This window comes from Cucurbita maxima, unplaced genomic scaffold (assembly GCF_002738345.1).
Source record: "Cucurbita maxima cultivar Rimu unplaced genomic scaffold, Cmax_1.0 Cma_Scf00027, whole genome shotgun sequence".
Classification (NCBI taxonomy): Eukaryota; Viridiplantae; Streptophyta; class Magnoliopsida; order Cucurbitales; family Cucurbitaceae; genus Cucurbita; species Cucurbita maxima.
The window spans coordinates 267104-282598 of NW_019272043.1; the positions used below are offsets into that span (position 1 = coordinate 267104).

Sequence of the window (15495 nt, forward strand, 5' to 3'; positions counted from 1 at the left end):
TGGACCAACAATTATTTGATTTCTCATTTATTGTAAAAATGGAAAGAATTTTGATGTACATGAATAAATGTATCACATCACAGCCGGCCGCCGTCCACGTCTCAACGGACAAATCTCCCTCGAGAAGACGGCGAGGAATGGGACGATGAAGAGGACGAGGACACGCTCCCTACACTTTCGGATCCGAATCCGTAAAAAAGATCCGATAAGTAATTACCCAAATCATCAGGGGAAAGTCTGACCACTGGATCCGACCCGGAAACTCGCCTCGCACGACCCCGATTCCTCGCGTAAAACTCGCCGTATAAATCCCCGAGTTCCTTCGCCAAGGAGATTTTTATTTCATCGCGAAGCTTTTGATTGGGAACGATCCAGGAGGTCTGTTTTCTGTAAGTTTCTTCAAAAGCTCTGTTGAAATTTCTGAATGATTCTCTTGCATCCTCCAGCGAGATCTCTGCTACAACGTCCGTCGGTAGCGATGAGAAGACTCCGCTCCATCCAATGCGCATGTACTTTGAGGAGTAGAGTTTGATCTTCGACTCGTGCCTCTCAATCCACTCATCGCCGAGGAGGAATCTGAGATTTGAGTTGCGGACTTTGTCGACGATGTACCGGAGATTGTTCGCTAGGAACAAGTACGAGAGAGCGACGTCGTTGTAATGCTCTGCTTTGCCGTCGAGTTTGCAGAGGAGGACGAGGATCAACCAAGCGAAATGTAAGGTAATCGGATTATCATCTTGTTTTGGCGTTCCATAGTATGATTCCGGCATTGATAATTGTGTTGGTAGAGGCGAATCGGCCATAATGTCGTTGAGTATTCCACTGTAATCCGAGAGGAACGAAATGTAGTTCATCACGTAGCGAGTGAGTGGATGAACTCCGCCTTTTGGAGCAGGCGTTTTCGATGATTCTTTCTGAATAGCCATTTCGAAGTCGGCGATTAATGTGCGAATATTCTGTCCGAGTTTGATCAGTGAATTGACGGCTTGTGACTGTACCATTGATGTTGCTGTGGATGAGAAAATATAATTGATCTCGGGCCAGAGGTCGGCTATGGCTTCGTAAAGGTCTAGGGTAATGAAAATTTTCTCGGGAGTTTTTTTGTATTTTGCCGCTAGTTCTGGGAATTCAAACAGAATCATCGCACCGTCCTTGGAAATTTGAGCGAAGCACGATTCTCTAATGGGAACAGAAGCGGAGAAAACGTGATCGCAAAGGATTCTCTCTCCTTCGAACAAAGATTTCACTGCGGTTTTCACACCTCTCAACCAGATTTTGATTTTGATCTCCAAAACCTCCCAATCCATCTTCTGAACTTTCGAGACACTCAATTTCTCAATCCCTAGATTGTAGAGACTCTCGTCAATAATCGATTTCCTCACAGTTTTATAAATCTTGACGCATTCTTTGCCATAGCCAGTGGAGATCATACAATCCGCAATTGCTTTCAAATCCGCCATGGCCGACATCGAAACTCGCTCGACCTCAGTAATTGATTCGTTAGCAAACCGGAACTCATCTTCCAATTCCACCTCAAAATCAGAAACACTGGACCTAGCCGAAACCGTCATCGGCGATTGGACGCTGGAAACCGATTCCGGATACAAATACTCTCGATTCACAGACAAAATCCGGTAAAACTCTTTCTGAAGCCTCTCCATCCCAACCCTCATCAAATCATGAGCACGCACAAGCCTCTCCGATGACGAATGCCGAGAAGCAAGGCAGTGCATGGCAGTATGTAAATTCTTAACCGCTTTAATAAACTGCCGAGCTTCCTCGCGGTCATCCCCTTGAAACAAAGAACCAGCAGCGACAAGATCAGGTCTCCACCTCGCCACAAACGACTCTGCAACTTCGATTGTCTCCTCCACCATAGAATCCGACAAAGTGGGGCGAGACGAGTGAGACGACGGCGGCGTACTCGGTATAGAAGAAGGTGGAGATTTGAAGAACACAGTCCTCATTCCCTTCTGCGGCATCGATTGTAAGTAGGAATTCAAACAAGGGAAAATCCAAAACTGATCCAATTCAGAAATGAAACGAAACCAAAGGAATCCGCGTAGAATTTTCTGGAAGTGGGTGATATTAGAGGTTTCTTGAAGGGAATTTTGATGGGGGAAATGGATAGCTGGAGGGGTACTTATAGACGAAAATAGGGAAGAAAGAGAAACCGAGTAAGGGGGATTCTTTTTTGTGGTTCCATTGTTGTTTGTAGTGTAAAAAGAGGAAAGTGGAGCAGTAGTTTCTGTTCTTGTGCTAGTGGATTCTACAAAGGCATTTATTTGTTTGTTTTCGGTTGCGTGCGGGGGTGTCAGAGTATAGGTGTAGGCCTCCTTCTTTTGCTTTTGGTCCAAATAAATGCAAAATAGGAAGAGACGGCCGACCGCCTTGCTCTTTGGACTTTTCTACTACACGCCTTTAATCCCAAGTTTTCTTCCTTCAAAGTCCACTTTTTCCAATTTTTAAACTTCCTTGTGGTTTAATTTTTAGTATTTTTTAAGATGCACGAACTGGTCTCTCAACTTTTAGTTCAATTCCTTAACCATTAAACTCTGTTAGAATAACAAAATCGCCATAGATCCCACCTCGGTTGCATAGAAAAATGAAACATTGTTTACTAGGGTGTGAAAATCTCTCCCTAACATTTGCATTTTAAAACTTGGAGACTAATGACGATACGTAATGGGTCAAAACAAACAATATTTCATAGTAGTGGGCTTGAATTGTTACAAACACGAGCCTCCACGAGGGAGGTGAAGGGTGAGATACCACATTTTTATTAATTGATATCTTATAGAAGGAAAAGTGTTGAAATTGGAAAGTAATATGAACCAAAGCTCAAAAGTGAATTTTAGTATAATTCAATAAATGAATAATAATCCGCAAAATTCAAATTTCTTGCCCATAAGGTTATTATAAAAATTGACGTTTATGGAAAGATTAATTTCTTATTATTCTAATTGTATATATTAAAATTATGGAAATTTAAATTATATTATAATTGAATCTAAAAAAAATGACAAATAAAAATGATTTAATTCCTAATATATGATTTTGCTCACAGCCTCGCATTCCACAAAGAAGGGCTTGGACCTAATTATGAGTTTGAATAATTATTATTTAAATGATTTGAATGACATTAAAATATTTTACAAAGAAAATTTCACGTGCAAAAGAATTGGATATTAAAGATAATAATTAAATTATTATTTTCAACTTCTATAATTGGAAAGTCCAATCATAAAATGAATAAAAAATAAAAAAAAAATAAAAAAATGTTACGCCTCCTTCTTTTGCCACCCTTTTTGGGCTCTTTGTTCTTGAACTTTTTAATAAAGTCAAATTATTATTGTTTAATTTGGTTTAATATTTTTAATCCAATTTGAAAATTCAACATTTTCCTCTCCTCTTCCTAAAATATAATCTAACTTAAATGTTGGCCTTTGTCTGTTTACAGTTAGACACACTCAAACCGTTTGAGACTCATTCCCTGTTTTTTATTCCATGTCCTATGCTTCCTTAATTAAACTAATAAACCCATTTTTTTATTTTTATTTTTTAAATTATTAAGCCTATTTTCCCGCCATATTTTAATCTTTTTTTTAATATTAATACAATTTTGAAACGTTTAAACACTTTTTAAAATTTTAACGTAAATATTTTTATTAATTAAAAAAAAGAGATTTTAATTAATTTTCTGATTTTATAATCATAAATGTATTCAGTGTGCATATGAGCCAAAAATTGACCAATTCCTATAAATGCGCGTTTTATTTGAAATTTAAAATTTTGGATAATTTTTAATTTAAAATTTTGTTTATGAGATGCAAATATTATTTCTTTTTATTTGCATCGAAATTGAATATCTATTCCCTCGAAACTATAAATAATTGAATCCCAAATTATATATAAAAATATAATTCAACTTTTAATGTCAACTAAACTATATATATATATTAAAGTTTCACAATTATATTCAAAATTTACCTCGTGAATAATATATATATAAATTACATGATATCTTGTAAGATTTTATATTGGTTGGAGAAAGAACGAAACATTTCTTATAAAAGTGTGAAAACTTCTCTCGAAGTTAAAGTGAACAATATCTGTTAGCTGTGGACTTAAATTGTTATCTAATATTAATAGTTAATTTCTAATCTGAAAATGTCACATTTACCCTCGTTGAAGGGATGAAAATTTAATATTTTAATGATGAATGAAGAACAAAAAAGATAAATAATTTGAACTATAAAAAAAAAAAAAACAAATTCAAATAAGAGTGGCCCTGAACACAAGCCACGTGGCAATCATTTGGGGTACTTGAAAACTGGATGTCACAAATTGACTAATTAAAATTAATTAATTGTATTGATACTATATTTATTAAACTTAATTAATTTATTATTTGTAAATTTTATATACTTAATATTTTATAATACCATAGAAATTTTAATTTAAATATATTGAAAAGATTATAAAAAAATCATTATTTGAATTAGAAAATCCAATAATATATTGAAAAGATTGGAGTCGGGATGAATCTATTTAGAGATGTACACAAGGTAGAACCGAGAGATAAAAGTCTTCTCCATCTCTATCATCACAAAACTTTCCATTTATTTTTAAGAGATTAAGATTTTATTTACCGTTTATTATTCCTTTAAAAATAGTTATTTTATAATTTTCATTTTTCGATACCACTTATTACAATTGCATTTTTGGTAGCAGCGAACTTGCGATTGTGCGGCACTCACTTTCCAACGACAAGTGAGTTAAGTCAATTCGTTCTTATGTCGCCTATACTCAAACTTCTGACCTCGATTTAAGAAAATGAGGGTAGAGAGAGATTTTTGAAAGAAACGTTACATATGCAAGCAAGAGAGTAACAACAACGGCTCACAGTATATAACTATTTATATGGAGAAGTTGATAAGTCGTACTATCATAGTTTTTAAAAAATTAAATTTTAATACTACAACATAGTATTTATTTTAAATGAGTTTTAAAATTAACCGATTTATTTTTTTATTTTATCAATTATATATATATATATATATATAGGTGTGATCGAACAAAGATGGAAAATATAATTTCATCTCCCGTCTCATTTATCTAAAGGGAAAAAATGTTGATGGTTGTATTTGGGACGGTATGTAACAAGTTTTAGACCCGAATCTCTAATAGATGTATTATAAACTCTTTATTCTATTTTAATTGGTCCACGTAAGAATCAATGCCAACGCTTTTACTTCATTTTACCATGACTTTCAACCAATAATGTGCTGTATATGTGCTTAAACTTTAATTAATTTAATTAATTACCACATTTAATATGAAAGCATGATTAGTGACAGCTTTACGTTTTTTCTCCTTTTTTTTTTCTTAAAAAAAAAAAACAAGGAAATTAGATTTATGGTATTGTTTGTTTTTGGCGTGTATTTATTTTTGGTATGTTTTTTTAAAAATTAAAATCAATCCAATTACGAAACACACCAACAATAATACTTAAAAAGTTAAAATAATATTTTAATGTTTGTACTTTTAATAAATTTTAAAATAAATTAATTTTTGGAGTTAAATAATAATAATTTGAATGGGATAAAAGACTTTCAAAATTTATAAAGAAAAAACTAATATAATCTAATTTTTTTTAAAATTAATAATAAATTTATTCTCGGAATAATTTTAATTAATCATAGTTTTTTTTTAAGTGTGGGAATCAAAGTGTTATTTTGATTTTTTTTTTTTTTTTTTTTTTTTGAAATGAGATCCTCCATTTTTTTTTAAAAAAAAGTCAATTATTTAAAGTTAATATAAATTGAACTATGAACCCTCCTAACATTTATAAAAAAATACTTATAAATCATTTTTAAATTTTTTATTTTTTTCAACTTTTTAAACACGTTGAAAGTTATGTATTTTTAAAATACTTTTAAAAAAATTTGATATGAATTTAGAAGAAAAAAAGTTTAAAATACTTTTAATTTTTTTTTTATAAATATAAGAGTATTAATACACATTATACTTTTGTGAGGGTAAAGTTTTTATTAATTTAGCCGCAAGAAACTAAAATATAAATAATTCATATATTTGACAAATAGTAATTCTTCAATAATAAAATAATTTTCTAGAGAGAGAATATGAAAAGTTGGATTTGTAGAGAGAGAAAATTTTGTCAAAAAGCAGAGATGGCAGTGATTCGCAGACCGACTGACTACGCGCATCAAACTCTACAAATCAAGAAAAAAAAAATACAGAACAATAGGAACATGTATGATCAAACTACCGCCATTACTCTCCTTGAACCGACGAACCACAACCAACTCCAAGCCCGAAGACAATCAATCAACGTACACAAATTCTCATTTCTCATCACAAAAAGAACAAAATATCAAACGATACTTTACGGATTCGTTAATTATAAANATTTTAGAAAAAGAAAAAAAGAAAAAGAAAAAGGAAATACCTAATTTTACATATTAATAAACGTGGCCACCACCACGTAGACTTTGTCAAAGCGAACCAATAAATAAATAAATATATAAACTTTGTCACACGTCAGCAATTAGGGATTAATGTGATAAATAAATAAATAGATAAACTTTGTCACACGTCAGCAATGAGGGATTAATGTGATGAAACGATGGGCCCAGATGGCCGCCCAAATGAGTAGCCTCATTGACTTTCCATATCAACATTTTTTTTTTTTAATTTGCTCTAAATTATGAGGTTTTAATTTAATCTATTAATCTCATACATTTTATTAAGCATTTTTAATTACTCCCTTGTATTAATTGACAAAGTGCAACGAGTTAATCGATCATATTCAAATTTTAGGAGCGTAATTGTAATAACGCTCGTAGTTAATGGGTATTTTTGTAATTTTATTTTAAATATAGATTTCGTTTAGTTTTTAGATATTTATATTTTAATCAATTTAAACATAGTTTAACCGATTAAAATTCGACAATTATGTGCATAAGAGTTGAGTTAAGTCTATATTTAATGATCGATTAATTCGGGCTTTTAAAGATGTTAATAGGCTGGGCTTCAAAAATGGGTCTGTCAAGATATTTATTAAGAAAAAAGTGAGAAAAATAAACGCAAAAAGTCCACCAGAAGCGAGTCGAACCCAGGACATCTCGGTTGCTATGCGGTCATTTCCCTAGTGATGTAAAAATTAAATAATAATAATAATAGTTGTTTTTACTAAATTTAATTATTATTGTATTTTGGAATAAATGAATTACACCAAAAACTTCCCTCATTTTGCTTTGTCCATAATTAACTTCTTACTAACACTTATTAGTTAAAGGTTAATTTTGTTTTAAAAAAGAAAAATTGTGCACGTTGGCGGGATGCTTTTACATCGATTTTAGTTCTTAAATTACTACATAGAATTTAGGTCGATAAGAGATTTAAGAATGATGAAGAATTTACCCTCTCAAACTCGAGAAAAACAACCAGATTGAGATGAATCATGATCACACGAACTGGGGGAGTGTAGGGCGCATGTTCTTTACGAGGACAATCATGTGAATTCAAGCTTCAACCTAAATTTCTCTAGTCTCCTTCGGTTTGGTTTTTTTATTGTCCAATTTTAACTATAATATTAAATCTTAACCTTAGTCTTTCGATTATGTTCAATGATCTAGTTTCATTATGTATATGACATTTTTCCAACTTATTTACCTTTTGATTTTTTTCGCAATTTAAGTTTGTGTCCGTGTTCAATTTTATTGTCATGAACAACAAAATTGAATATAAGAAATAAATAATAAAAAAAAAAAACAACAAACAAAATTAAATAATAAAAAAAAAGTTGGCAACCAGACACAATTATTCAAGAGAGAATAAAGTAGGTAAAACAAGTCAACATATTGACTAAATTTTGACCTAATGACAGTTAAGATTGACTATTAGTTTTTTTTTTTCCTTCAAAATTATTAATTTTTAAATTCCACACTTGGGATTAGAAAGAAAAACAATACCCACAAGAAAAATGTCATTATTTAATAACAAAAATGCATTATGTTCCAAAAATAATACCATATAATAAAACATAACTCCATGTTCTTCATGTTCTTAGGAGTGGTAGTAATCATGTCACATCAAAAATAAAATAAAATTTTATTATCTCCAAACCTACCTCCCAAACAATATAATTATATTAAAATATATGTATGTATGTATATATATATATATATTTCTCATGGGTCCCTCCTCCTTCCTTCTCCGTTTCTCTCTTTGCTTAAAAGCAATTTTTTAGCTCTCATTTTCATATCAACACATTTAATTACTCTAAATTTCTGAGACAGTGTTCATTCTTTCAATCCCCAAGATGAAAAGATTTGACCTTTTCTGCAAATCCAGAGCTTCCACGGCGGTTCGTTCAAGCTTTGGCTGCCGTCCGGTCGCCGGAGATGTCAATTCTGACGATTGGAGAAAAGGGCAGCTTCATTTTGAAAAGCCCAGAAAGAGTACGAGTTTTTCCTCTGTGAATCGAAAGGATCATATCGATTTACGAAGAAAAAGCTGTGCGGATATGGATGATTTGAAGAACAGCTCTGTTTCTGGTTCTTCTTCTCGTTATCTGTTGGGCGATTCGCCGTTCATTAACTGGCTTCCGGCAACCGCCGTTGAGGTTTTTTCTCAGGCGCCGGCCATGATGAGCCATGGTTCTAAGAAAGATTCTTCGTTGAGTCGTTCGTTAAGTGTCCATGAATCTCCTTCCTCTGTTCTTGAATCCCCTGTTCTGAAAACTTCTTCTTCAGCATACTCTCGTGTATGAACAATTCTTTTTCTTTTGATCTTTCTTCATATCTTTATGAACAATGCTTATAAACCCTTTGTTGTTGGGCTTATTTTTGTGTTGTTCATGTTGGAAAGGTGGTGGTTTTGAAGGTGTCACTCAACTGCAAAGGCTGCGAAAAGAAGGTGAGAAGGCATATCTCCAAGATGGAAGGTAATTTTACAAGGATTTTGTGTGGATTTCAAACTAGAATGTGTTGGATGAGAGTGATCGACTAATTTAGGGAATGATCCTGAGTGTATAATAAAAAAAATACTATATCCATTGATAATGATGCCTTTTGAGTAAGCCCAAAGCAAAATCACAAGAGCTTATGCTCAAAGGGGACAATATCATTCCATTGTGGAGAGTCGTGTTCATCTAACCGGTAGATAGTTGATTAAATTTTGGATTTGAATGAGTAGTGTTGATAATGATGCAGGAGTGATATCATTTAGTGTGGATTTCACGACAAAGAAAGTGACCATTATTGGAGATGTGAGGCCTGTGGATGTGCTGGCCAGTGTGTCCAAAGTTAAACATGCTGAGCTCTGGCCATCGCCAAGTTTTTCTTCTTCATCTTCGTCTTCGACGCCACAATGTTCATCATCATCAACAACAAGAACATTCTAATTAATCAAAGCAAAAATCCCATCTGGGGTTCGTTTGTATGTAAATTTTATTGTTTTTTCTGTGATGAAGTTGTTTCTGTACTCTTGCATGTCCCTGTTTAGATTTGAGAATAAAGAAAAAGTATGACCGGCTGTTTTGAGATTAAATCTTTGTTGTGTTTATACTCGATCGATACAGGTTGGTTATGTTTTCATTCATATGGAATCGGAGCTCTTCTACGTCATTTTTATTTCTTTTTTACTACATTCGATCCTTTCTCAAGTCCCATAGGTTTTTTACTACGTCATTTTTCATTGAGACAGGTACAAAATAGATCAGATTGATTTTTTGATCAAAAGTACTAGGTCAAATCCTCGTTTTTTCCTCTTTATCTATCCCTATCTCGCAGTACAGTGTTTGAATCAATCCCTATCTTGCGGTACAGTGTTTGAAGCAATAGAGATTTTTTTTTCCCCTGTATGTGTGAATCAATATTATTACATCCCAATTCCTTCCTGATGCCTCCCAAAAAAAATTTCGAATTGGATCCAAAATTGATGGATTAGTGTGAGCTTATCCATGTGGTTTATGCACTATTCGAATAGGAATCCATTTTCTGAAAGACTCCGACTTTTGTGTTTTGGTGGGCGTCAAGATGCTTTCAATGATTTATGTTGTGTTGAAGGAAAATCTATATAATTCATTGATTGCATAGACCCCACTATAGCAACGGAACTAGAGAAACTATATAGAAAATACATTTCTTTTTCATTCTATTAGTATTAGTTAGTGATCTTGACTCATTGAGTCGTTTCTTTCGTGATGAACTGTTGGCACCAATCCTCCATTTTATCTCTGTGAATCAAGGAGAAAGGGAGTCATCTCATGTGTATCGAATAGTATAAGCATTAAGATATAATTAACGACCGTTTGATATAAGTTCGAAATACAATTTTTAAATCGAGTGGTGGATTGAAGATTGTTGGTGATGATTATGTTTGAGAAGAGATTGTAGTGGGAAAGAACATGGAGTAGGAGACGTGGAAGAGAAAAGATGATCAAAAGCTTCCAAATAGTGAGAAATGAATGGCATGCGGAAGCAATCGTTCGTGGGTGGGCACTCAAACAAAATACTTCTCTTTTCTTTTGCTTCTGTTCTTCTTGTCTGCAGCTGGATGGATCATTTCACGCTTTTAACTAACAACATTCTGAATATCACTGTCTCTAAACAGCCATTTTTGGACAAAAAAACACCCAACTTGGGTACACACTCCCACCCCTGGTGAAGATGACCCACAGCCATGGTGAACCAGACAAGGACAACAAGGTGTTGCTATTGCTCCAAAGTCGGTTTCAACTTTCACAATGGTGGGTCATCTTCTTCCCTATTGGGTTTTCAGTACTATCTTTGCTTCAAACTTTATGATAATCTTCCACACAGACACGACAAGAGTTTCTTTTAATCTTACTAATCTCTTTCTTCCTATGAACTCTTTAAACTCATAGCCTAAATCTTAGGCGGCAAAAATAAGAAAAATAGAACAGAAGAGGTTAATAACAGTGCATGGCTTTTGGATTGTATATTTGTTTGGTTTGAGGAATATCGTCATATTTAGTTCGGCGCAATTTCTGAAATTGTGAGATCTCACATCGGTTGGAGAGGGGAATGAAACATTCCTTATAAGAGTGTGGAAACTTCTCCTAGTAGACGCGTTTTAAAAACCTTGAGGGGAAGCCCAAAAGGGAAAGCCCAAAGAAGACAATATATGCAACGTGGGATTGGGCCATTACAAATGGTATCAGAGCCAGGCATCGAACGGTGTGCTAGCGAGGATGCTGGGCCACAAGGGACATGGATTGTAAGATCCCACATCTGTTGGAGAGGGAAACGAAACATTCCTTATAAGAGTGTGGAAACCTCTCCCTAATAGAAACTTTGTAAGATCCCACATCTGTTGGAGAGGGGAACGAAACATTTCTTATAAGAGTGTGGAAACCTCTCCCTAATAAAAACTTTCTAAAAATTTTGAGGGGAAACTCAAAAGGGAAGGCCCAAAGAGACAATATTTGCTAGTGGTGGGATTTACTAATCTATTATGCCTTTTTTTTTTTTCCCCTGGGTAAGTAAAAATAAACAAGAACCAAATTGCAAATTAATATTTGAATTCATCATCATTGTCTACAAAACTGTCCTACGCATACAGAGAGTTCACAGAGAAGCAACCAGAAACAACTAGCAAAATTCCAGTTTTTGTACATACCTTCATATCCCATTTGAGTAAAGAGACCCAGTTGGGTTGCCATTTTCTAGTTCATTGTACGAGAAGTTCCTTCTTTTCATTCATAAATTACGAATCTTGCAGTCATACCAGATGCCTGAGGTAATGGAATTATACAAGTTATTCAGTTTTTATGATCAATGAATCAAATCATTACTAAAAAAGATCCAAAGCTCTATTGTTACATAACCCTAAGAAGAATGTAAGCAGAAAAACTTTGCAGATGTGCACAGTGATGCGTGTGCCTAAAGGAACATACCATGGATGAGTGTTTTAATATTGAAGCTTGGCAGACATTGCTCCCTGGATCTCGGGAAAGCTGAAGCCTCACGTGTGGAACACTCTTCCAACTCTGTCCTAAGGCAGGTTTTGAAGTACCTCTATCTCCACCCACCGTGTGGTTTATTACCTTTGGCATTACACTTACATGTTACTGGAAGTCGACACAAAACAAGTGCTTAATTCATTCTCTATTAGATAAATTAAAAATCTCGTAACAGAAGCAATTTCAAGTGAAAACTTACTAGTACTGCAATATTATATTCATGAGCTATTTTCTTCAATAGCGATCCAGCAGATACCATCAAAGCATGTCCTGTACATACGCATCAAGGATGAACCTTCTTTCCTTGTGTATTTAAGTCTTACATATAAAATTCTTTTTAATGCATCTACTTCAGCAACATTAAATTAATAACCATCCTGTTAAAACCATAGAATTGTACGTACAAGTGAATAAACTCTGAAATGACAACCCAAGCGAACAAAGAAACAAATGTTCAAGATCGAATCACTACACATATGACAACTATTATCATAGTCATGAATAAACCATCAGAAATATCTTGCCTAAGCACATATATATGTAATACACAGAATTCCTTTGCTGAGTAACATTGCCATGTCTTTGTATTGTCTAAAGAACCTAAAAAATTGCACATGTACTTTCAATCAAGCTTGACAAATTATGCATATACAAAGGATGTACAGTGATCTACATCCAATCATGCGTACCCTGTGAACTACTTCCACCAAGGATAGGTGTAATTAGTGAAGAAATCGAATCTACTATCAGTAACTGCACTCTTCGATCCCCTTTGCACGTCTGATATGATTGTAGTTTGTTAATTGGCATTGAAAAAGTTACACTGTGGTTAAATTCATCAACTAATGCATGCTAATGTGAACCTGGGATCTCAAATTGAATTCAAGCTGATGCAGAACATCAAAGAATGCGAAAATGTCGTACACAGAGTGGCATGAAATGCTGCTCATTACTTGTTGAAGCATGTTCTGCCCAGTCTACGAAATGGATTTAAGAGCCAAATAGAATACTAAATGAAGTTGGAGCTTCCACAAAATATAAACTTGGAAGTTAGAACTGTAAATCTTAATCTAATCCATAGATAATATCTGAATAAGTTCCAAAAAGAAGGGAAATGAAGGCAATCTTTAACCTCTAGCCATTGTTATGGAGAATCTCACAGAACGTTGGCGGAAAATCAGCCAGAGCCATCAACAACTCAAGCAATCCCGGCGGGCAGTGTTAGAAATCATGACTCTCCACAATGGTATGATATTGTTCACTTTGAGCATAAGTTCTCATGACTTTGCTTTTGGTTTCTCCCAAAGGTCTCATACCAATGGAGATGTATTCCTTACTTATAAACTCATAATCATCTCCTTAACTAGCCGATGTGGGACTCCCCACCAACAATCCTCCCCTTGAACAAAGTATACCATAGAGCCTTGTCTGAGGCCTATGGAGCCCTCAAACAGCCTCTCCTTAGTTGAGGCTCAACTCCTTTCTTTGGTGCCCTCGAACAAAGTACACCATTTGTTCGACATTTGAGTCACTTTTTTACTACACCTTCAAGGCTCACAACTTCTTTGTTCGACATTTGAGGATGTCAATAGTTGTTCGACATTTGAGGATTCTATTGACATGACTAAGTTAATGGCAGGACTCTGATACCATGTTAGGAATCACGACCCTCCACAATGGTATGATATTGTCCATTTTAAGCATAAGCTCTCATGGCTTTACTTTTGGTTTCCCCAAAAGGCCTCATACCAATGGAGATGTATTCCTTACTTATAAACCCATGATCATCTCCGTAATTAGCCGATGTGGGACTCCTCACCAACAATCCTCAATAAGCAGAAACTCAGAAATTCAGCAACATATCAATATAGAATGTCAAACAAATCAGTACAATATCTGATTCTTCTCAGCTTTCAGCAATCTCAAAATATTTGGATACCTTACTACCTACACCATAACATTATAAGATTGTTTAAGGTTTAGAAGAATCGAATATCGTAAAGAATTGTTTGGTTTGTTGAACAGCTTAAGTTGCTACCAGCCAGAACTACTTGAGTTGTTGCCATGTTCTATAACAATGGTGGAAGGTATATGATTGGAATTTTGGGTGGCTAAAGTGGATATTCTCTGTCCTATAATCCTTAAACCACAATGACTCGAAGATATCGGTTATTTTCCGATCTTAAAGGAAAAACAAGTCCAACAGGAGCACTTATTTTAGTTACCCGAGCTATGGAAGGTCCGGATTTCCAATTAACAAAGCCTGAGATGCGTTGGGGTGAAAAGGAATTCCCTGTGTCCAAGTAGAAAACCTTTGCATTGTAGTTCGTTGCCACATTTGAAGCAGCTCGCAGGCAAACCTTACCATAATAAAAAAGTTAAAGCATATCATATACAAAGCAAACTAATGAAGTACCAGTGGCATGTTAAACAGGCTGAGAGAAATAATTGAAGTACCCAATTGTAGAAATTAGGAACCAAATTTCTAACCCAAAAATCCAACAGTTCCATAACAAAATTCAGGAAGAAACATTTCAATCACGTTCAAATGGACCTCACCTGAGTTTTACCAGAAGAAGATGGCCCAACAATTTCCGTCAACTGTCCCTCACGTAACCCACCTCCAAGCAAAGTATCAACCCTAGTATTTCGCGACGAAAACTTTTTTATCAACCATCCAAAAGAAATAGAATCGGCATTCATGGCAGTCAAACAAAACACAAGTAATTGAGCCTAAAAGTAAAAATACCCTTCAAAACCAGTGGATAGAAAATGCTTATTTTCTCGAGCATCTTCCAAAAGTTCCAAACCGTTCATCCATGGCTGTCGCTCAGCATTAATTACAGAAAGGATTTGGGTAATCCCCTGTTTACTCAGACAAATCAGTACAACACAAGCGTAAAAAAGATCAACGTGACAATTGATTAACCTGCTTCAATTTCTCTGACTCGGGCTGTTGCTCGGCGAAAGCAGCTAAAACGTAGAGGTCATGGATGAGGAAATCCTCCACTAGCGGCAAAAAAAAACACAAAACGGAACCACTCCATCAGAAATGATGGGGTTCTTCATACGGAATCGGAATCATATCGAAGTAAGTAGACAATACCAGTGAAAATGCCGTGTGAAGCACAAAAGCTCTGAAAAGTAGTGTCTATGATTGGGTGAAGCTGCTCCAGAGATTTTAATGGCGCCATTTTTCTTCTTCGTGCTCTGCCTTTCCACTTTTAAGTTTCCTGTTTTAGGGCACAGGGAAAACCATTTACACGTCACGGTTCCATTAACCTTCATTAAAAAAAAAATTCTCAAATTTATTTTAAGAATAGGTAAAGTACTAAAACTGTGGCGGCTGGGATTCGAGCCAAGGTCTCCAATGCTGTGGAATTCTCGCCACTAAACTACAGCCACTTTATTATTGCAATCAATTTTACGGAAAAAACTATTAATATATCTAATTAGTATAATACTTCGATTAATAATAAATA

General features: G+C 34.5%; 3 protein-coding genes across 5 annotated transcripts; 1 reads left to right on the top strand and 2 right to left on the bottom strand.

Annotated features, from left to right (window-relative positions):
- Positions 1–2385, bottom strand: LOC111499914 (exocyst complex component EXO70H1-like). The gene has a single exon (XM_023151640.1). The coding sequence runs from the start codon at positions 1980–1982 to the stop codon at positions 102–104; it is 1881 nt and encodes a 626-aa protein (XP_023007408.1). The 5' UTR covers positions 1983–2385; the 3' UTR covers positions 1–101.
- Positions 2386–8242: 5857 nt separating this feature from the next.
- On the top strand, positions 8243–9576 carry LOC111499586 (protein SODIUM POTASSIUM ROOT DEFECTIVE 2-like). The gene is made up of 3 exons (XM_023151178.1): positions 8243–8791; positions 8896–8971; positions 9240–9576. The coding sequence occupies exons 1-3, from the start codon at positions 8348–8350 to the stop codon at positions 9428–9430; spliced, it is 711 nt and encodes a 236-aa protein (XP_023006946.1). The 5' UTR covers positions 8243–8347; the 3' UTR covers positions 9431–9576.
- A 1956-nt stretch (positions 9577–11532) lies between these two features.
- LOC111499870 (DNA repair protein RAD51 homolog 4) lies at positions 11533–15272 on the bottom strand. 3 transcript variants are annotated; one of them, XR_002721020.1, is made up of 10 exons: positions 15120–15272; positions 14943–15022; positions 14763–14878; positions 14573–14654; positions 14239–14373; positions 12877–12990; positions 12703–12793; positions 12213–12283; positions 11948–12121; positions 11533–11785 (listed from the first exon to the last, which is right to left on the bottom strand). XR_002721020.1 is itself a non-coding variant. In XM_023151580.1 (10 exons), exons 1-10 carry the CDS (start codon positions 15205–15207, stop codon positions 11747–11749), a joined length of 966 nt encoding a protein of 321 aa, XP_023007348.1. In that variant the 5' UTR covers positions 15208–15272; the 3' UTR covers positions 11533–11746. The 3 variants fall into 3 exon arrangements, 1 of the variants encoding a protein (XP_023007348.1); XM_023151580.1 differs by having other exon boundaries at positions 11948–12097; XR_002721021.1 differs by lacking the exons at positions 12703–12793; positions 12877–12990; positions 14239–14373; positions 14763–14878 and having other exon boundaries at positions 15120–15227.
- Between the last annotated feature and the right edge of the window lie 223 nt (positions 15273–15495).